Here is a 21,549-nt window from a genome sequence, read left to right on the forward strand (position 1 = left end):
CCAAACTGCAGCAGTCATTACAGCATTGAACATTACAGCCAATCTGAGACACAGTGGAGCACCAAACCCCACAATCCGTTCCCTGATGCCAGTTGCTCCTTCACCACTACAACTACAATTCTTTTCTTAAGCCAGATACCAGTTATCAATGAAGTAAAAGGAACATTGCTCACTGCTTTTATTGGGAAGTAGGATTTCAACATTTAGCACGAGTCTTCTAAATTATTTTCTTTTTGACTCTTTCAGCTACCAACAGGAGGTCTGCAGAAATTACTTGTCCTCCAAAGTCCATCTCTGAAGCAGAGTTATCAAAAAAGAAAAGCATTAAGAAGACTAAAGGTGGAATTAAGGTAGGAGTCTCCAAGTTCTCAGGACATGCCGTACTGCAAGAGAATTCAAAACAATGTAAACATGTATTTACATATTTATACTTATTTTTAAAATAGAAAAAAATGTATTTACAAGTTAATTCTCGGCGAAGCCTTTTTTACACTTCATATTGCACTTTTGAAGTTACTGTGATGCCAGCATTAAGATTTCTGCTCATGTATGTATTGTTGATTGTTGTAATAGTTCAGTAGTGGATTACATCATCATCAAAATAGGTAAATAATTTATCTATATGGAATAAATATAGGGCACTATTAACTTCTAGAAGCAGCTCTTCAAATCCTAAGAACTTAAAGATTGCAATGGAGTTTAGATTATCCATCAGCTCACTGCTTGATTTGTTTCACCGAATTAAAATATTCTGCCTTTGCACAAGCCCAGATAGTGCTGAGCTCTAAAGGTACAGACAAAAAGAGAGAAAACCTGCTTAAAATTTGCCTGGAACACCCTTGAAATGTTTCAACTCTGTAAGACTGGACAAGGAAGTACATTCATATGTATTAAAATTGTATGCAAAGCTTCAGTCCATAACAATACGGGACCAGTGTTTGCACACAAGCACAGTGCTGAGCATTTGTGGTTCTGTGCTGTATAATACTGTTATCAATACAACGACAGATTTCTCAGAGGCACAAGATAGATTTCCCAGACTTTTCTGGTTGGCACTGTTCAAAAGACCTTAAAAATAATGTCTTCATCGTTGGCTTCAGGCAGGAAAAAAAAAAAACCAACCCACAGTATTTCAGAACCTAAGGAACAGACCTTTATGCCCTTATCTACCTAAGGAGATAAATTCACTTCTTATACTGAAAGAACCCAATAATAACTTTGCACAGAGTTAAGAATACCCCTAATGCCAATAGAATTGGAAAACTAGAGACAAAAAAGTTACTTTTTATATATAACTTGCACATCTAAGCAAATTATTCTAACTTATCAAGTGACTCACTATACTGGTTTTGTACTACAATGGCTTGTAAAGAATTAAAATTCTCTAAATAAAAGTATGAGCAACTAAGTATTTTTGCATTGTATATGTTTTTTGTTCAGATTGAAGTGATGCATGAAGCGAGTCAAGGGGGATCTAGCAGAGTCTTGGTTATGAGTGAAAGTGATGAGAATCTGTCGACGAGGAGGAGGTAAGCAGCACACGTCGGTCACCGCGTGACAGAAGTCATTAAGAGTAAGGCTTGCAGATACCATTATCCAATTATTAAGATCATCTCATTGTGTTCAAAAAACTCATACTTGACTGTGTATCTCTGAGAGGCTTTTTTTTTTTTTTTTTTTTTTTTTAATTTAACTGTTCGTCTTCTAGTCTCACTTTCTAGTAACTCTTGGGAAAGATTAATTATGCCATCTAAAATACCAGTACTTTGTTATTTAGTTTTACAAGTAGTGTCAAGCAAACACAGTTCTATTGAACTGCACTGTCTCTAGGACAAAGAAATAGAATTTGAAACAAACAAACAAACAAAAAAACAAAAAGCCCTGCAGCAAGACTACCAACCAAACCCCTACTGATTCAATTTCCTTTGTTTTCTTCATGGTAATTGAGAATTTTTTCTTACATTATGCCTCTGTTTCACAAAGGTATAAACTTAAGTTTGTTTGAGCACGAGCTTGTAATGCTATGTAAATCTGAGGCATACAAAAATGAAACTTACTGCTATCTGAACTTAGAGCAGACTCAGAGCATTTTCATAGGGGATAAAAATTGTGACTACCACTGGTCACCAAACTATCAGCTTGTTCTCAGAAGGTACAAAATGTGTTATCTACCAAAATAAGTTTCAAATCACATCTCTAAGGTAATGATTGTCTAAAGAGAATGTGTAAGTTCATGTTAAGAAGAGGTTAAGCTTCTAATATTTTGTAGAATTTCAGATTCATAAACCCACTAAACAAATTGTCTCCTTTCTTGGGAACATCCATTTTACCTCTTGTTCCGTAAAAAGTTTGGAGGTGTAGTGTAAGGTCAAATAACAAAAACAAAACAAAACGCAAAAAACTCCACACGGTACCTCTGGAAGGACACTCCCTCACTGCCCTCAGAATAGCATCTAAGCATCAGAGCCAAGTTCATCACTTAAAAGAAAGCAAGAAGAAACTTCTAATTTTATTTTTTTTTTTAAAGAAAAGAAACAAGTCTGTTTATTCAAATCAAATTTTACAAAACAATTGTCTTTTTGTGGTACAGAGCAAAGTTTAAGAATAAATATTGAATACTTTGTATAAAAATTAGTAATATCAAAGGGAAATTGATGCAAATCAAACAAACAGGTAAAAACAATTTTAGCATTAAACACGCTGTGCAACAATGTCAAACTCTTAATGAGGCATGACCATTCAAGCTGATACAGTTTTACTTGTAGAAGTAAAACCTGACAGCCCTGCATTGGAGCACCAAGATGATTATTAAAAGAGGTTCTATTTAAAGGTGTGCAAATGTTAAGTTGGTGTTTAGAACCAGAAAGTTGGTTTTCATTGTGTTTTTCTTTTTTTTTTTTTTTTTTAAAGAAGTGCGTTCATAATTTTCTTTTTATTCATGAGCAGCTTCTTTTTTCACTGCAGCAAACAAAAATGCAAACTACAAACACCAAGGCCCTTTTAAGGAACAACCCAAACAAAATTTAAATTAGGCACAAAACAACATATTTCAATGGTCAAAAGTGAGTTTCAAATAACAGCAAGCTACATTAAAGTAGTGTTTTAGATGTTACCTAGGTCACTATAGAAGTTTAAGATACTTACAACTTGAACTTTGCTTGTAAGAGTGAAAACAAATCCTAATGCACACTTACGCCAGAAAAATTGTAGTCTTAATAGAAGACTTTGGTTGTATATAAATTTCAAGACCCTCTTTCCCCTGAAGTGAATGGGGAGGCATTTCCAGTTGTGCCATTTTACTGTACATCTTGTTGAGTTAAATGGCCTGCAACAGGTCCTAGATCTGATGAAGAATTTTTCCTTCAAGTACTGAACACATTCTGTGTGCATTCCCCCCACCTGCACCTACACAGAGCCAGCAGGTTAAAGATCTAGGTTTGTTGTCTTGTTTTCTTAAAAAAAAATAAATCAAAAAAAAATCAAAAAAAAATCCTCCAGTTTGTTTAGGGAAGATGAACTAGGTTTGTTTTTCTAGAGTACAGGTGTTGCAGTCCAATTATTTTAATACTGATAAATGAGTTTGTGATCTATACATACCTAACATTCTGTCGAGAGTTAGAATTATTATTTTCCTCTTGGAAAACCAATTGTGAAGTTACATACTCACTTAAATCTAGTAGCTACTTAGCATCCATCTGAAATGGCAGTTTCATGAACAGTCAGCAAGCTCACTGCTGCTTTTTTTTTTTTTTTTTTTTAATCAGTGCTACCTTCTACCATTAACATTCAAATCATTAAAAACGCAGCACAGCTCATAGAACAGCAGCAATGATTTAAACAATTTACCACTTACAGCTTAAGACTGCCATGCCACATACAACTCTTCTAAAGTGAAGTTAGAAGACATTAAATGCTTCACTACTCCACACAGCAGCAACAAACTTCAGGCAGAGGAGAAAAGGCCAGCTTTAGACATCTCAGAAAGCAAGGAGCATAGGCAGTACATTATCAGCAGATCTCAAGACTGTGACAGATCGTTGGTACCCTGCAAGTTCTTGGGTTGCATGTTCCTGCTTGCTGATAAACTTGACTCATTCAATCTTTCAGAAGTAGTTTTTAATTACCTACACTAACTTGTTCCAGTATTGAATCAGTTCACAAACACTATCTGACTGCCCTTTGCATAGCCTGTGCCTGCTCCAGGAAGAGCTACCACAACCAAGTTACCTGTCCTGTGAGACTGTAAAGACACCATTAGTAAGTTATACAAGAAAAGACTGCAGACATCTTAGAACCACTTTTTTTTTTAAAACAACATTTAGATGGCACCACAATACAACTCAACACCCAGAGTTTCAGCACTACCTAGATTTACAATGCACAGGTATTTAGTTCTTCCTGCATGTGATATTAACATTTAGCTCTATTCAAGAGACGTGCTTTTGGGGACAAAGACTACCATAACGTTGTAAAGAGTCTTTTCTCCTCAGGAAAAGACTTGAGAAATGTTTTAGTGATTGTGATTTTGTATATTGAGTTTCTGTGGATCACCATCTGCCTAACCTTTCACCATGACATCAAACCTTTGTGCAGAAAACGTTCTCCTTATTTAACAAATGCTAAACATGAAACTTTGCTCTTTAAAATCACTAGCTGCTTCAAATTGGCTATAGAGAACACTCTCAAGGAACACAACTATGACTTTCACTTGCTTTTCACCTTCAGGACCATGAACAAAAGAAAACAGAACCACTGTTAGAAGAAGAGCAGTCTTAAATGCGCTTAGTCTGTTATCTTATTAAAGACTGGATTGTTTAAACGTACAGCTTAAGTTTTCAGAAGACAGAGCTTTGACATAAACACTAGATTTTCATCCTTTCCAGTTCACTTCTGATCTAAAGGGAGCTCATTTGCTACTTAGAAGAAGCAAGTTAAAGGGCACTCAGTCACTGTTTCCTTACTTCAAAGATAAGGGGGGCTTTGAGAAAAAGACTGTAGCAGGTCTATACTTCCTGCACTTTGTCAGTTGTGCCGGTCCAGGCATACTTTCCATGAAGCATTCAAAAATACTGAATATATGTAACCAATTTACATTGCCTTGAACTACTAAATTGAGTCACAAGTTCTCCTTCCTCTCATTTTGAAAGGTCTACTTCATTTTCATGCAGTAGACTTTTTAAAAAAAACCACATGCCTTAGCTTTTTAAAAAGAAAAAAAACCTTAGGACTTGCTAACAAATTCAAAATAAGTGATATTTTCACCAACCATTTCAAAGTCTAGAAGTCCATTATAGTTCATTTAATGATCATATAATTCAGATTCTCATCCTGTGAAGACTGTAAAAAAATAATAGTAATAAAAGCAGGCTACAATGTAGAAAGTTGTGGTACAATAGGAGAGCTATTCCAATAACAGTTTCTCAACAGAACTTGGCACCATCCTCCCACTACCCTGCTTCATTTCCTATCCCACCCCTCCCAAGCCCACCCCAGCCATTCACATTTACGTATATTTTGAATAAACAGCAAAAAAAGTTGTTGCTCTGTTTTGGCTCAGTGGATCTTCAACACAGATATTCAAGTATTAAGAAAATGCAGCTGAACAAGGATACGTGTTCTCATAATACAGCTTACAGAGAAGCATAATATTAACTATTCTGCAGTATATTCTACTCCAGAGCCCCGAGGAAAGCTTTTTAACTTTGGGATCGGTAGCCTGCTTCCAGAGATAGTGAAGGTCATCCACGTGTCCGTGAGATGTCATCATTCTGTTGTAAATGCAGGGATGATATGGAGCCTTTCCTTCCCCAGAAAAAAAGGCGTGATACTGTGGTACAATTCCCATTTTGTTGGCACAGAGGCCCATGAAGACATCATCTATATAAAGACTGGTATTGAGAGTCAATGAAGCCTCATATACTTTAGCTGCTACATCACTTGATATTACATATGCAGCTCCTGCTGTGTAGTCAGGATAAGAGGGCCACTGGTACATTTCATATGGAACATAGTATTTGCTAGTCTTATCTCTTATGGGAGGGGATCCACGATGAACACGGCCAATCCAGAGATCCTGAACACCCATTTGTGCTAGTCTTTGGAGATAAGCAACAAGATTTGGCATATGGATAAATATATCATCATCTGCAGACATAATAAACCTGGCATGAGGACAGTAGGCATTTACCCAGCTGAACTGTAGAAGTAATTTAGTAGTAAGGTTGTGAAAAGTATCCAAGAAGTCTTGCTGAATCAAATCACTGTATTTCTGGTCTTCCAGATAAAGGTCTCTTTGCCGCAAATGATCTGTTGGTTGTCCCAAAGCAAAAAGGGTTTTAATGTTGGCATTAAGTTTAGAACGAACATATTTCTCATTACCCCAAGTCTGTCGAATTGCATCTCTCCGATGACGGTTTTCAGGAGAAGACTTCACAAACAACAGGAGAAGGACATCCTGCTGTTGACATTTCTCTCTGTGGTTCATCAAGTACTGGTAGCTTGCTACTCTGTCCATGTTATCCCTACTGATGGACAGGCTTTCATTCACAAAATTGTAGCTGTTTATGAGGTATCTGTATGAATAGGACTTCATATGGCTTACAAAGCGATTATCAAATGGTCCCCAAAAAATCATGACACACAGTATGAAGCAAGTGGCAAATATTTGCAAGAACTGGCATTTTCTGACTCTTCTAGGACTAACAAACATTCTGATGCAGTTCTTGTAATTCTTATTCCTGTTCAGGATCAGAATTATTTTTGTCTTCTCTGTTTTGTTTATAAAGAGTGCTTGTAGTTTACTTTGAGAGCACAGTGTCAGTCCTTCAGGATAAGTGTCCGCTGTAAGGCATGATGTCTTTCACTCAGTATCATAAACCCAGATTCCTGCACAGTTTTCACAAGTCATCTTTCTCAAAAACATTCTTCTTGTACTGGAAGAGAGCAAGCAGCTCTGAAAGACGAGACTTGCAGATGAGTTCTTCCATTTGTGGCATCTTCAAGTGAACTCTACAGTTCCAATTAGATCTTCTCACGTGCTGATTTCATGCACAACAAATCCTAAGAAGGGGAAGGAGAGAAGTGTTAGTGAAGTGCTGTTACCTCATCTGGTATTTTGTCAGGGAGAAAGCAGGAACCTGAGGGAAGTTAGCCAGAAGCCTGGGGGACATTAGTGAAGGAGAGCCTGGGGCAGGAAAATCCTCTGCTGCTAACCAACAGATGACAACATTTCGTTCAAATCCTTCAAGCCGGAAGGCAAGCTGCACACCGTCCAAGCTCTCCGGGTGTCTCCCGCAGCCTCTCACAGAGCAAAGCCCGCCCAGACGCTGTAACGGCTCCCAGGCGCGGGTGGCCGTGCCACCAACGGCCAGAGTCGCGGGGCAGCCCTCAAGCCCCTCGCCGCAAGTCCCCCAGGCAGCCCCTCTCCCTCACATCTTCCCTTTCGATCAGGCTCCTGGAGCCAACCGGGACTGCCTTTCTTCCTCCGCAGAGAGCGGGGCCACCTAAGTGCAGTCCCGCCGCACCCCTCACGGCCGCCCAGAGGGGCAGGGTTACACCTCCGACCCCGCGCGGCCGCCCCGAGGGCAGGGCAGGAAAGTGCCAGGCGCAGCGCCGGCCCTGGGCAGGGCACAGGGTGCCCTCCAACCAGCTGGAGCCCTGGGACAGGCTCCTGGGAGGGTAAGCAGCCCTCTCATTTCCACAAAAGGACTAAAAAGAGCCACGAAGAGGCACGCCCCGCTGACCCACGACAGACGCCCTGCGGTTAGCTTGGGACCTGTGATTTTTGGCCAACCGTGCTGACAGAAGCTATCTGCACCCGTCTTGGATTGCCTGCTGCACCAGCCGGAGCCGCAAGCCCCTCAGCTAGGCTCTTGGCAGCTGCACTTGCAGCACAGACAGAGCTCCCGCAGGGCTTCCTCTCTGCCACCAGGTCAGGTTTTGGGGAGGAATCGAAAACAAAGCCACCAAAGCCTTCACGCCGTACAAAACCCAACATTCTGTTCCTGTACCCAGAGCTTTGTCTCTCTACACAACAGCCCAAAGAAGCAGCTACCTGCCCACCCTGTAAGAACACCACGTGAGCTCTATAGCAGAGCCAGAAGCACACACCAAGGAACGGCACCCCACTCGTTAAGCACTTACTTAAATGCAAAGCAAAGAATGGGAGCTCCTGCTGTTATATTAGAAGTTAAATGCAACACAAGCACTTGGAAAGATTATTTTACCTATTTGAGGTCTTGCAACTAGACAGCGCTAGGAGAAAGCGAGGAACTAGATGGCAATAGCAGGACTTGGTGCACTTATGCGCTGTAGTAATCAACACTGAGTAGAGAGCTGATGGCTAAAAACAGAGCCATGGATTGGTACATTGAGGCTTGCAGATTGTAGAGCATAACAAAAAAGCTGTATGGGCAGTCTGCTGAGTAACAATCAGTCAGTCAGCACTTTTTATAGCATTGGTTTAAATCCATTGTATTTTTGGAAACATTATCCTAAACAATGCACCCCAGAGTTATAAGCTCAGCAACTCTGTAATAGAACATTACTGCAAAGATTGTTGTTGTTTCAGGTGAAGCATGGGGATGTAGACAAGAGGCTACAGAAATCCGAGCATTTGACAGCCCCTTTGGAGGGGAGCAGGTCTAAAAATATATACTACTTTCTGAAAATGAAGATCAGTTTTAGTTTTCCCCTTTATCCTGCAGGCTTGTTTGAGCTCCTCTTCACAAATCTGCATACTGCATTAAATTGGTCAGCTAACACAAATGCTGCAGCACTGCCTCACCCAGTTAAGTTTACAAAAGGTACATCACGTTGTTGACTTCTATACAGCAGATGTCTAACTGGTCAGGTTGCCTAGTGCCATCAGAATAGCTTAATAGCAGCTGTCTGACTTCTCAATTAGTCAGCACAAGGCCACGTACCTGTACTTAGTTGGCAAGTTCCTGAAACATAATGCTAATCACAAAGTACAGCTTTTATGGAGTGATTTTAGCAGAAGTCTACAATTATGTTAAAGGATGCAACGAGACAACAGTCAACACCATAGTACAGTGGGATTAACTTGAGACTGACCTATGTGACAGGTACTGCTATACCCAGCAGCAATAAAATCCCCACAGAAATCCCTATGCAAATAGCTTTTATTATGGAGCAGATGTGACAAGACAAGATGAGCATGGACCACACTTCCCGCTCTATAGTATCCTCTCAGTCAGAGGAGCTGGACAGAAAATTAGTTTTTCCATGAGATGAAAAAAAGAAAAAAAAAAAAAAAGCAAGAAAGAAAAAAACCAAGGCTTAAAAAAAAAAACAAACAACTGACTAAAAGGTTTGAAGCCTAGTCTCATTTGATCTAGTTCAAGGGAATTAAATCAGCATTTAGTAGAGAACTTCTTCGGAGTCCTCCTCAGATTACGTGCAAATACAATTATAGTTCAGTAGTGCTGGTAACATTTAAAGAGGCTTCTCTCCTCTGACACCCTGTCATCCTCAGAAACAAACAAAAAAAGCCCAGAGACTTGTAGAAGTGATAATGCCAAGGAATCTCCTTCAGTGCATGAATTCCATAGCCCTTTGCAATACCAATCCCTTGGACTTAGTCATGCCCTCCTCCTCTTAACAAGTGACTCAACCTGTACCCCACAGAAGCTATTTACTGCCAGTGGATTCTCTTAATTCTGAAGGAGAAAAACAAACCAACAATAAAAAAAAAGCAATTTTCTTCCTAGCAAGAGGAAACAGTAGAATAGATAAAATTATGCTTGGCAGTCATTATTTTTTTTCTGACTATAAGATGTTTTTGCTTCTTGGTGCGCATTTTCTTACTTGTGGCTTGGAAGCTTTTAGATGTACTTTTAGATTGAAGAGAGACTGTGTGGGAGAACCAAGCTCCCACATAGCTGCTGTGGGAAGGGCTGCCTTCCCTTCAGATAGTTGTAACAACAAAAAAAAGTCAGAGCTCTGTGTGGTCGTCCCCCAGTTGCAGGCACTAAAAGCTTTTTCTACCCTGCAGCAATTCTACTCTTTCCAGAGGGGTTTGCATATTTAACCTATTGGCATTATCATAAATAAAAGTGTGCCATTTGAATGTAGCAACTGCTTGCAGTTCGGTACCTCACATTCAATTAATTAATATGTTAGTTCTGCTTTCATCCCAGGAAAGTGTTATGCAATAGGAAGTCTTCATGATAATTTGTGGAGTGACCACTGTGGACAGCAGGTCTGTAGGGAGCTTCCTTAAGTGTCCACAGAAGTATTTGAGAAAGTTAGCATGAAGTTAATTTCAGGATAGAAGTAAAACAATTTTTTGAAAGCCCGGTGAGGAGACAAGAAAGTAAAGATACAGGCATTTCAGACACGGAACACAGACATTCACAAGAAGGACCCAGAGGAAATGCTGATTGCAAGAGCGTGCAAAGCGACCATAGGCTATTGATTTAGGTCAGGCTGCATCTAGGAGCTAACTTCAGTTTACAACAGGGCTCAGGGGACCTGCTTTGCAGAACTAAGTACCACATCCATTGTTTCTACAGCTTTCGGTTTTACCTAAGGCTACTTCCAGGCTTTACTGTTACTATGGAGAACAAGAAGCCCCTAGGACAGGCTTTTGGACTGAGCAGGACAACCCTGTCATGTAAATTACTTCAGATCAGCTTGCTGGATAATCTTAGTTTACCATTGCAGAGGTGCTTCACCCTGCTGGAATACTTCAGTCACTGGGATCTCAGCTGCAGCACCACTTCCCCAGCACTTTAGGAATGCATACAACAAAAGCTGGCAAAAGTCAGAGTGCTGCAGTTAAGATTAGCACTGCCCACACTTCAGTTCCAAAAGACTTGTCAAGCCTAGTTTATCAATGAGATGATGCTGAGAAGAGCATGCTTTCAGAATCTGTTTAGGGAGCAGCTACAGGGTTCAAAGAACACGATGTTCAGCACATTTGAGCATTTTGATTGTTAGGCAGAATTTAAAACTTTTGAAGCATTTTGTTTTTGAGTGATTTAAATTGTTATAATCTGTATGAAATTGAACTCCTTCAGCAGCACTTAGTTATACATGACTCGCACCAGAAGACCAAAGAAAATCTAGCCTTAAGTTAGCACATCAAATAAGTATGTGACTTTGTGTTCTGATGGCTTATAATTTTTTCCCCCTTCCTATTAAATAAGGTGGTAAGAAGGTACGTGCCTAAATTAATGGAGGCAAGGCCTGAACCAGCTTTGCTTCTCATAGCTTTAGCTACAAGATCATACAACTCCATTTCCTCTCATCATTTTTTCCTGTCATTGGCATGTCTTCACAAGTCAGGTAAACTGTCATCACAGCCCTGGCCTGTGACCTTCTTCATTCCCTAGCATTTGAAGAGCTCATACACCAAGAAGTTCAGTTGAAACAGACCATCAAGTTCCTTATATAGGCTATACTAAGTAAGATTACAGAACAGAAACAAGTCACACCCCTGATACTCCTAGGATTTCCTACCATAGTGACAGATGTTTGTTTTAAGGAAAAAAAAAAAAAAAAAAGATGCAGGAAGGTACTTGCTAATCCTTCCTTCCTACGTAGCTCATAACCTCCTGCATTGAAAGAAAGCATGTGCATACATTCTGCAATGAAAATTTCAAGTAGCGACAAAACAATTAGTTACACCTTGTTCTATACAAAACGGAAGTCAGACATTCAAGGAAAAAGTTCAAAAAGGCAACAGTTAAGAATCAGTCTAGTGCAAGAAAGATGGATGAAAAGGATAGAAAGACAAGTGATGAATGTTGTGTAAGTAAGAAACATAAGTGAAGGAATGAATGAAGCTTGGTTTCAAGACCATTTAACCCATCACCTGCAATTCCACATGCAAGCTTTGGCTGCACATTTCACAGTTTGCCTGCAATTTGCAGTGAGGGTTTCAATTTCCTGGCACAGTAGAGTCAGCATTCTTAAATGCTGATGTGTGCACTGAGATCCTCTCAGGTCAAACACGGGCCTGATTTTCAGAAGGTGGGCATCAGCATCTTCCTAAGCTTGAACTTCTTAAATGATTCTGTGGTTGCTCAGTCAAGAAAGATCCCTCTATTAGAAAAAAGGCACCGCATTATAGCAGTATCTCTTGGGCAACTTGTCACAAAAAGCCTCTGGCAGCATGTAGAAAAGTGACAGACATTGAAAGCTGCAACCACTTGGTGCTTCTCACTTGGTATGTAATGTTTTTGTGTGTTCTTTGGCAGAGAAATTCAAAGGACGGCAAAACATTAGATGGCAGCTGATTAACACATTTCAGCTTCTTCATGGTTGGAAGCAGAACAGGCTGTAAATGCCAGGGACTGCTAGGAAACAGCAAAGATTTAGTTCCTGCAGACATTTTGCACTTGCCACACAAACTGGGTAGAAAAGATAAGAATTATTTGTTTCCTTAAAAGTGGAGCAGCAGCTGCTACAGACAGGTGGAGGCATCTGCCAGAAGCTAGATAGAGGTTTCAGAGGTTTGCCCCTCTTCTCCAATGATTTTCAGCAGAAGTTTCCTGGAACAGCTACTTATGCAGATAGCAGAAGAAGTATAGGACCACTCCTTTCAAGCACCAGACTACACTGATTTCAACTATTTTCAGTTGCTTTAACCTGCTAGAGCCAACATAGACTTCCCCAGACAAGCTAGACAGGACTTCTATCTTCCAGAATAAAAGCCTACAGAATACAAATGTTTTGGTCCAAGGGATTTTGCATAACATATGCAAGTACCAACATGAAGTTCTACGCTTTTGTGCAGCAGACTGAGTGAAAAGAGATGATTCTCTGCATTGCCGGTGATTAAAGTTTCAGAGTCTGGCAGTGACAAAGTGGAGGCCATATGCCCTCATTTTCTGAGAAGGTTGATCAAGTACATACTTAATTTCTATGAAGGCAAATCACATTTCTGAGACATGGGTTGTACCTACAAAGTCTGTAATGGTACGTTACAATCTACAACCCATCACGTGTGTTTTGGAAGACAGCAGTGATGAGCTCTAATGCTACACTAAGCAGCAGTCTGCATTTATGTAAATTCACTTCAGAACTGGTATTTAACAATATGGCAGATTGGTGCACATTCCTCTCAGCTCCTACATACTAAGGCAATAGTAAGCAGAAAACAGGCAGAGCACATTAGCTACAGCTGTTAATAATGTTACCTCCCCATGGATGTAGATGGCAGAGCTTAAATATCAAAAGAACTTGTGCAGAACTGTGTTTATGTATCCCTGATCTGTACAGTAAACAAACAAGCAACAACAACAACAACAAAAAACAAAAACAGATTCAGTTGTATTCTCAGCTGTAGTGTATGAAAGCAAGGGCTTTTGACAAGTACCAATACACTGAGGATCAGAGCTTCTACTTCCTGTGATTAATGAAGAAACCCCTTTTCATTCCACAAGAAGCACAAAAGCAGGTGCAAACAGGCTGTTGTTTTCTTCACCAAAAAAAAAAAAAAAAACAAAAAACCACCAAAAAAACAAAAAAAATAGCAGAAAGGCAATCAAAAATACAGGAAATACATGAACTGCCACTTCACATGCTTAATAGTTGTGAGTATTGTGCACATTTCAAGAAAAGGTACCTTAGCCTAAAGTTGAAGTCCAAGCCATGCTGTAAGCAGATTTGCCGTCAGGCTGACTGTAACAGTTATGTGATGAGTGTGTACGTGAAAACAAGTGCTCAGAGAGTAAGGAACTCAGGTCTTTGTAGTGATGTTCAGCAAGATACTGCTTTGCTTATAAGCCCCTATTTACATGATTCACTGACTGCAATTACAGCTCATTAAGCACACCTAGTGTTTCCTTATGAAGAGTTAAAAAAAAAAAAAAAAAAAAAAATCACACTTCCACAGCTTGTTTTCTTGTTTTGGTCTAAATGCCTGTGCCCAATTACTCAGTAATCATCTGGAGAACCCAGCTTTCAGAACAAGTTTTTATTACTGTGTTTTTAACTTCTCATAATTGCTTCATAGTACCACAGAGATTTTAAATGCTACACAAAGATAAGCAATGTCACAGAGTCTACGTAAATACTGTATTTCCATTGCTTCTGCTACGGGCATCCATTACTGTCCACTGCACATCAAGCAGTTTCCTTTTGCTCACAGAACTTCTCTATCAGTTTAAATATCTCAAGAAAGTATGAGGAAAACACTGTATGGAGAGCTGTACTGCTCAACTGTCTACCCCAGAATCTTTCAGCTTAATATCTCATGTAGCCTCAGTTTAAGGAGGAATATTTAATTAGCAATGCCTGCACTGATCTGAAATTCTCCCAAGCTGCAGGATTTTCTCACTTGTCTGTGTTGGCAGCCCACACAGCTAAATCCAAAGCAAATGCTGGTCAAGTTCAGATTCCTTGTTAATTTTCAAGGGTCCCATCTTCCATTAAGCTTCCGAACAAGAATAGTGAGACAGCTACACAGCTCCAGAAGAGGTACAGACAATCACAGTTACAGGAAAGGAATAAGCATTTATTTAAAAATAAAAAGTTAGTTTTAGGAAGGACAGAACTGTTGTTAGGTTGCAGAAGGAATGCCATCCCCCCATACCTGGTTTGCAGTAGATTAGAAAGTCTAAGAGCTGCAACACAGCACCACCTAAAAAAATATTTAAAACAAGCAGCAGAAAGGATGGCATCTACGTACTTGTAACTGGGTCTGGGAATGTTATTTCCTGCTTATTTTCTTCATAATATCCGTTCCAGTCTATAGGCCATACTCAAAGGTTAAGCTTAACTATATAAGCAAACGTGCTCTTCCAACTGCCAAATTTAACCTTCAATTTTAATAAGACTGAGATAACTGGCTATCTTTCTGTGGAGTCTCACTTTAAGTATTATTGTTACCAGGCAAAATATGTAAAAATAAAGGGAATTTGAAGAATTATGAAGGGCTCATTGAAGTAGAAGGCTAATGATTTCCTGTCATGGCCATTTCTAAACCACACTAGAATTTGCAGTAATAATTCCAGGTTTTAAGTGTAACTTCAGAACAAGTATTCTTTCATCTGCTTTCCAGTCTATCCCCTCTTCCTCGAGCAACACCCTACTCTGTGCTCCAATTCAGCTTCACACTCTGAATGCATCTTCATTTTCAGGGGCAAAACGCAAAGAATACTCACGTTAACACTCAGGCACCAAGGCAGGAGCATTAAAACAAGTGAGACATCAAATTCATAGCTTAGAGTCAGACAAAAATATTGGGTTTTGTTTGTTTTATTTTTCCTTTTGGTTAGACCAATGATGATACACATAAAACGAACAGATCCAGTACAGAAGACTCCTACATACATGTTGGGAGTCTCCATGCTTGCTTCAAGCAGGCCAGAGAGGAACAAACATTTCAGATTTAATGATAAAATAGATAGAGAACCATCTCAATACAAAGGAGCTGCATACTGGCTGGAATAAGAGTGGTTCAGAGCTTTGTTTAAGCCTGCCTGAAAGATGGGTGGGATGAATTCCATTATCCTCTCCCACTTTTGTGGTAACCAAAGAGAATTTCGACCTTACAGGCAGTGCTTTCTGCAATGCAATAAGGCCAGAGACTGCATAGGGAGCAGGAACACCATTAGTCCACTGCCTTTTTTTTTTTTTTTTTTTTTTTTTTTTTAAAGGGGGAGGGGGGAGGAAGAAAAGAAAAGAAAAGAAGGAACCAACTCCCAGTCCCTCCACACACACGTGCAAGAAACAAGAAACATGAAAGCACAGTAAGCTGTAGCAACTGGAACCTAAGAGCAGCATCCAGCCATTTCTAGCTTATGGCAGTTGAAGCACCCTCTGAGAGTTACTGAAGTCACTGGCCATAACAAATCCCAAAACAAAAGGCTACAGAGAATTCTTCCTTCAGGTCTAGCTTCAGGATTTGAATCAGATAAGAAAAGTCAAACTAATAACCTCTAAAACATTCTCAACAAGTTTAATAAACAGTGAGACTTCCCCAAGACTACAGTCTTTCTAAGTCATGTGATGTAGGTAAGTTCCCCATTCACATTTGACCAGCAGTACTCATCTCTGATCAGGACATACAGTAGGTCATGCTATTTAATAACATCTAGAGACAGGGAAAATAATTTATATGCCTCATGCAAGACCAATGTAAGAACAAGAAGGTAACTGAACTACACAAGATACACAATGTGTGGAATACACACAGCACCAGGTTAAGAATTGCCATGCGAAAGCAGTGTCTCTAAACAAAGAGAAGTGGAAACTGAAATGAAAGTCTCAGAAACAGACCACAACACAGGAACAAAAAACAGGAGCAGAAGCACACAAGACAGGGATGAACTTAATGAAAAGGAAACAAACAAACAAACAAAAAAAAGGTTTTCCACTGAAGAGGTCTGATCACTCTAAGAAGTTGAGCTTTGAGAACAATGCAATAAAAGTCAATACCTGCAGTTACCACAGCACTTCATTCAGGCCTTAGAGACAGGCAAAGCTGACATACTCAGAAAAGCAAAGTCACAACTTTGATACTTCTGCTACCCCGTGGCTAACACGCTATAAAGGTTTTCTACTAGAAGCGTAGACAACAAATATTTTATTGAGAAGTCAAGAAAGTTGCAAGAGAGTTGCAAAAGCACTTTGTCTCATCTTAACAATAAGACATGCAGTGTTACATATCCCAGCTTAAGTGGCAAGTGCAAAGTGAAAGTCTAGACTTTTAGTTAACCAATTCAAGTATCGGAAAATCCATCCATCCATTTGTAGGTCACAACAGAACTAACCACAGCAAGGGGAACCCCAAATATATGAGTAACAGTTAAAAAAAAAAGAAGAAAAGAAAAAGAAAAGCAAGAGAAGAAAAGCCATGAATTTCCAGCTCTGAGACAAAAGGCTGACTTCATTCAGCACAAATCACTTCTGGTCTTACCAGAAAAGCAAATGGAAGAACTTCAGAGTTGGAGGATACAACAGTAAAAATGAGCAGAGACTGATCACAGTAGTGATCTGAGGCAAATAAAGTTGTATTTAAACTATTCTCTAACAGAGAGAACTAGCTAAAATACCTTCTTCAGCTGGTATGCCCCAAAACACCTCCCAACAATAAAAACAATGTGTTGACAAAAGTTGTTTGGGAATCGGAACAAACTGACTTACTGCACCTGAAAGAGGAGAGTGCTCCTGTAGGGCATGGCAGCACTCCTGGTAGTTTTAAGTGACCCAACAGTTTTTGTTCAAGTTTAAAACTACATCCAGCACTATGTAGATGATACCAGATAGTCAAGTTCAAACTCATGAAGTTGATTCAAAGCAAGCAAAACTTGTTCTGCATTGCAAACTAAAAACTCTGACAGTCTGCATTAGCAAAATGTAGACCAGTTTCTTCAACAGTCCTTCAAACTTCGTTGCTTTCCCTTACAACTTTCTTTTCTTTCAAGGCCATCTGTCCTCTGTCTGCTTAAGCAGCCTGGGTACCTAGCAGCAGCATCTCCAACCCACAACTTTATTTATGTTGAGGGTCATACTATGCAACCGCTCAATCAGCAGTTAAACTTCAGAATTGGTACAGGTTCATTCTAAAAAGGTGCAGTTTGAAAGCTGAAGGGTTGCTTTATCCTTTTTCTGTGTGTTGTGATCATTTCTCCATTGACTGTACAATTTAGGTCAAGAGTAACCTTTCAAAGATCCTTCTACAGCATACCCACTTCACCATCAAGAGATGTACTATTTGTGAAACTTATGAAAGAAGAGAAGTCTCCCAAGTGTCCAGGAGTATTATTTTAGACATGAAGACTTAAGAATGCACAGACTGGGACTACTTAAGCAAACCTTCTATCCGGATCTGAACCAGACTTTCCTGAACGTTGCTAAGATTCTACATACACAGTGTTTCCTGTATCAGTGCTAAATCCTACTGTTACCTCTGGCCAGCCTGACAGAGGTGGATCACACTGCTTGACAGCAGATTTTAAAGGTTAACTGCTACCGCAGTCTGCTGAATAACCACAGAGCCTCACTCCAGACACCCAGTGTTTTAGGAAGGTCCCTTAATGTACTCTGCAAGCCGTATGGAAGAACAAGCTAGTGCAACATCAATCCATCACTGCCACTTCCAAGGCCCAACAGACCTACTCCAGCAGCAACAGAACCAGCTTTCCCAATAAAACCCCCTCAGAACTTGTGTCCACATAGGCACTGTTAGTAACATCTTCAAATTAAAGGATTACCCAAACAATTCTTCAGGCATAGACTGATAACCCAGGGAAACAAGGCAATGCTTAGTATATCCTAGACTTTACAATACTGTATGTGAAAGTGTAAGCACCAAATCAGAGAATACATAAGCCACCAGCATAAGTGATGACTTGCAGGATTTCCCACGTGCTGATCCCCAGTCTGTAGGTGAACTACCATCTCTAGTCTCAGTACTTGCTACTCCAGTTTGGCCAGATGTCAGGGACTGTCCCAGCTCCTGCTTTGCTTCTCAATTTATGATCCCAAAGAAAGCAGCAAGTGACACAGTTGTGATTCACTTAATGGAAAAGAATATTGAGCAGATACTGCTGTCAGGTTTCACAGCAGAAAAAAAAGAAGCACAAAACCTCACCAGTGAAAGAGCTGGCATTTGCATTGAGATTGTGTTCTTTGTACATCAGATGGTGGGCTTCCAAGAGTCTAGTTCTGTGCAGGACAACCAATGTGTAACCCCCAGAGCACCACCCTGCTCTGTGATCCACCTTCTGGATACACTGTTGGAGTATTCCACAGCTGTCACCAACTGCAATTTAATGTCTCCTGCTCTGTTCAACAAAGAAAGCAAGCTAGCATTTGTACTGCCTTAAAGACAATCGTTTTCTCTTTTCCACCTCCCAGTTCATTTATCTGTTTTCTAACCTTCTCCCTTTCCAACTGCTACTCACACGACTGCTAAGAAACCCTCAGCCTACATCTCAGCAGACCCTAGTTGAGGATGCTCCAGCACAGAACAGCAACACATTCCAACTTCTCACAGCTTCACGTGGCCAAAATAGGATCTGGGCTTGTATTATTGCTATGCTTGCGGTTGACTGCGTTGGACTCGAGCCAGCCTCCTGTCTCCAGGGAGACTCCGCATTCTCAGAAGAAACTAACAAAGCAGATTTTTCCTAACACGCTCCGGCTTTTCCTATGACTCCCGCAGCGAGGGCGAGCCGCCGTGACCCACCCGTTTCGTCCAGCCCGCCTCCCGGCTCTAGGACCGCGCTCCCCGCTCCAGCCCGAGCACCCATCCCCGCCCGGAGCCCCCGCAGTGCTCGGAGCTCCGGGGACCGCGGAGCCGCTCCCAGCCACGCGGCCGACGAACAAAGGAGCTCTGCCTCCGCCCGAGCCCGCCACCCGGCCAGGAGCGCAGCCAGAAGAGGCTTTTTGAGCTTCACAGGCTGGCAGAGTGAAATGCACTTTCTGAACGCGTTCACCATCTCCCGCTTACGCTTAAAGCATCTTCTCAAGGCGATTTCTTCTGCAGATTCCCCCCAGAACCGTGAGGAATGCTACGGCCGCATAGCTCTGGCACACACTCGGGGCGCTGCCGAGGCCGGGCGGGCAGGGCTGCCCCAGCGCCCGCGGCCCCGTGTTGCAACGCGGAGCGGAGCGGAGGAACTCCCAGCCGGATCTACGAGTTTCTTGGGTGGGAGCGGTTGGGAGAGAAAAAGGGAAGAAGAAAAAAAAAAAAAAAAAAAAAAACCTACGGAAAAAGGGAAAGAAAAAAAACCCCAACAACTTTTTCAGAAGCAATAATGAATTGGAGACAAAATAGAAAGCGAGAGGGACTCCTGGGACGAGAGGGAGCTGCTCCGCTTTGAATGGGCCGCGCTGCCGCACCGCTCGGAGGCTGCGGGCGTCCCCCCGCGGCACAGGGGGAGAAGAAAGCCCTGCAAGGAACCACTGCCGCCTTCCGAGTTTTCTGCTTTGTTTTAATATACAGGCGACAGCCACGCAGTGATCAGAGATTGAGGGGGAAAATGCTACAACGCTACACGAAAAAGATATTAGAAATTCGCTGAAATGTGCGATTTCAGCATGATGTAGACACAGCCCTTCTTTAAGGGGTAAATAAGGCAACGGGGCAGGGCCGAAATCTTTTAAACAAAGCAGCTGGAAAACTTGTTTGCTTGGAGTATGGAACCGCAATTCCAGAGCCGCGGAGAAGCAGCCCGGCTCCCGCAGCCCCCCGCAGAAGGCAGAAAATGAGAAAAGCGATAGGAAAACAGCACTTCGTCGCGAATTTTAATTACCCGACTCGTCACCTTACAGATAGACGAAACGGAAAAAAAAAAAAAAAAAAAAACCGAACCAACCAATAAGCCCAGAAACGAGTAGTGAAAGGAGCCCCGCCCGGATTTCGTTGTCTTACCACCAAAAGTGCAGCTGCCTTCTCTTCTTTCCTTCGCTGGGGAAGAGGAATCGCCCAGCGCGCTCTCGGGCTGCCTCATTCACTAGCAGGATATGGGATCCCACGGCCCGGGAGCCAATGGGCTCCTCCTCTCCTCCCCCCGCGCCGAGCTCCGCAGCTCCCGCCCGGCGCTTCCCGCTGCTTATAAACACCGCGTGCCGAGGGTTGAGGGATGCGGGGTTCGGTTCCTCTTCCTTTTTTCCGGACAGGGTGTGCCCGCTACGCGGTGTCTGGCAAAGGTATTCTAAGTGCTAAAAAGTTCCTTCTGTCTTACGGGTTCCACTGGGAGTCACGATGCAAAGTTTAGCCTACCGTGAGGCACTGAGTAATGCTCGCTGTTGGCTACGTAGTTCGTAGGGCACAGAGCAAGCGTTATTCCTCGCTTTTGCTAGAAACCTTCAGAGCAGGACAGGTTTTAACTTTCTCCCCCACCTTTACCACGACCGCTGGTGACGTATTTGCACCGTCCTAAGGAGGGTGCCCTGCTCTAAACTCTTCTCAGGTTTTAAGAGGCCGAAAAGTTCCTTTTCACTGAGGTGCTTCACTCAGTCCCACAGCTGAGGTGTGAGTGCTTACCTCAAGGAAGCTGCGTGGGAGGAGCGTGCCTTCTGTAAAGTCCTTTGCAAACCCTTTGTAAAGAGGAAAAACTACCTTCAAAAAAGCTTATTCAATGTAAATTGAGAAACTGCTCTATGTTTTAGGAGATGATGCTCAATGAGCATAAATATTACACGCAAGTTCATTGTGTAGCTTCTGTTCTCTGATTTGACTGTGACTGATATAAATAATACCTGACCTCATCACCGAGTTCCCAGAAGTTTAACTACTGCATATCATGAGCATTAGCGTGTTTGTCAGCATACAACCATAAATATGACACTGTAAGATTGTAAGGTGAGGAACTGTTTTCTTTTTAAACGTGGGAGAGACAATAGGAGACAAGGGCACCCAACAAAAGCAGAAAGGGTAAAAAAGAGAGCCTTTTTTTTCCAGTCCTACAAAGGATGTGTTGCTTTTTAATACAAGTTTTGTTTGGGGAAGCTTCAGGCCTGAGGAGCTTCCCACTTGACCTTTCCTTTCTCCTGCATTATGTCTCAGTGTGACCAAACTCTTCATAGCCCTTTGTAGATTTCTCTTCATCTGTTGGATTCTGTCCT

At 41.4% G+C, this 21,549-nt stretch overlaps 2 protein-coding genes across 6 annotated transcripts in view; one reads left to right on the plus strand and one right to left on the minus strand.

Moving 5' to 3' along the window:
* Positions 1-21,549, plus strand: part of MCF2L2 (MCF.2 cell line derived transforming sequence-like 2) — a 147,580-nt gene that overhangs the window by 73,707 nt on the left and 52,324 nt on the right. For all 4 annotated transcript variants that reach the window (XM_085232533.1, XM_085232534.1, XM_085232535.1 and 1 more), the window contains exons 14-15: positions 247-350; positions 1,441-1,529. In XM_085232533.1, the coding sequence (XP_085088659.1) occupies positions 247-350; positions 1,441-1,529 (193 nt within the window). The remainder of the gene's footprint in view (positions 1-246; positions 351-1,440; positions 1,530-21,549) is intronic.
* On the minus strand, positions 2,476-21,023 carry B3GNT5 (UDP-GlcNAc:betaGal beta-1,3-N-acetylglucosaminyltransferase 5). Of its 2 annotated transcripts, none has more exons than XM_010716845.4 (2): positions 20,354-21,023; positions 2,476-7,059 (listed from the first exon to the last, which is right to left on the minus strand). In XM_010716845.4, exon 2 carries the CDS (start codon positions 6,707-6,709, stop codon positions 5,585-5,587), a length of 1,125 nt encoding a protein of 374 aa, XP_010715147.1. In that variant the 5' UTR covers positions 6,710-7,059; positions 20,354-21,023; the 3' UTR covers positions 2,476-5,584. The 2 variants fall into 2 exon arrangements, with proteins under 2 accessions (XP_010715147.1, XP_085088674.1); XM_085232548.1 differs by lacking the exon at positions 20,354-21,023 and adding an exon at positions 19,430-20,268.

Source organism: Meleagris gallopavo, chromosome 11 (assembly GCF_905368555.1).
Source record: "Meleagris gallopavo chromosome 11, MGAL_WU_HG_1.1, whole genome shotgun sequence".
Classification (NCBI taxonomy): domain Eukaryota; kingdom Metazoa; phylum Chordata; class Aves; order Galliformes; family Phasianidae; genus Meleagris; species Meleagris gallopavo.

What these genes read in the sequence shown, in the direction of transcription:
- B3GNT5 (XM_010716845.4), bottom strand. Translation starts at nt 6,709, where the DNA reads ATGTTTGTTAGTCCTAGAAGAGTCAGAAAATGCCAGTTCTTGCAAATA.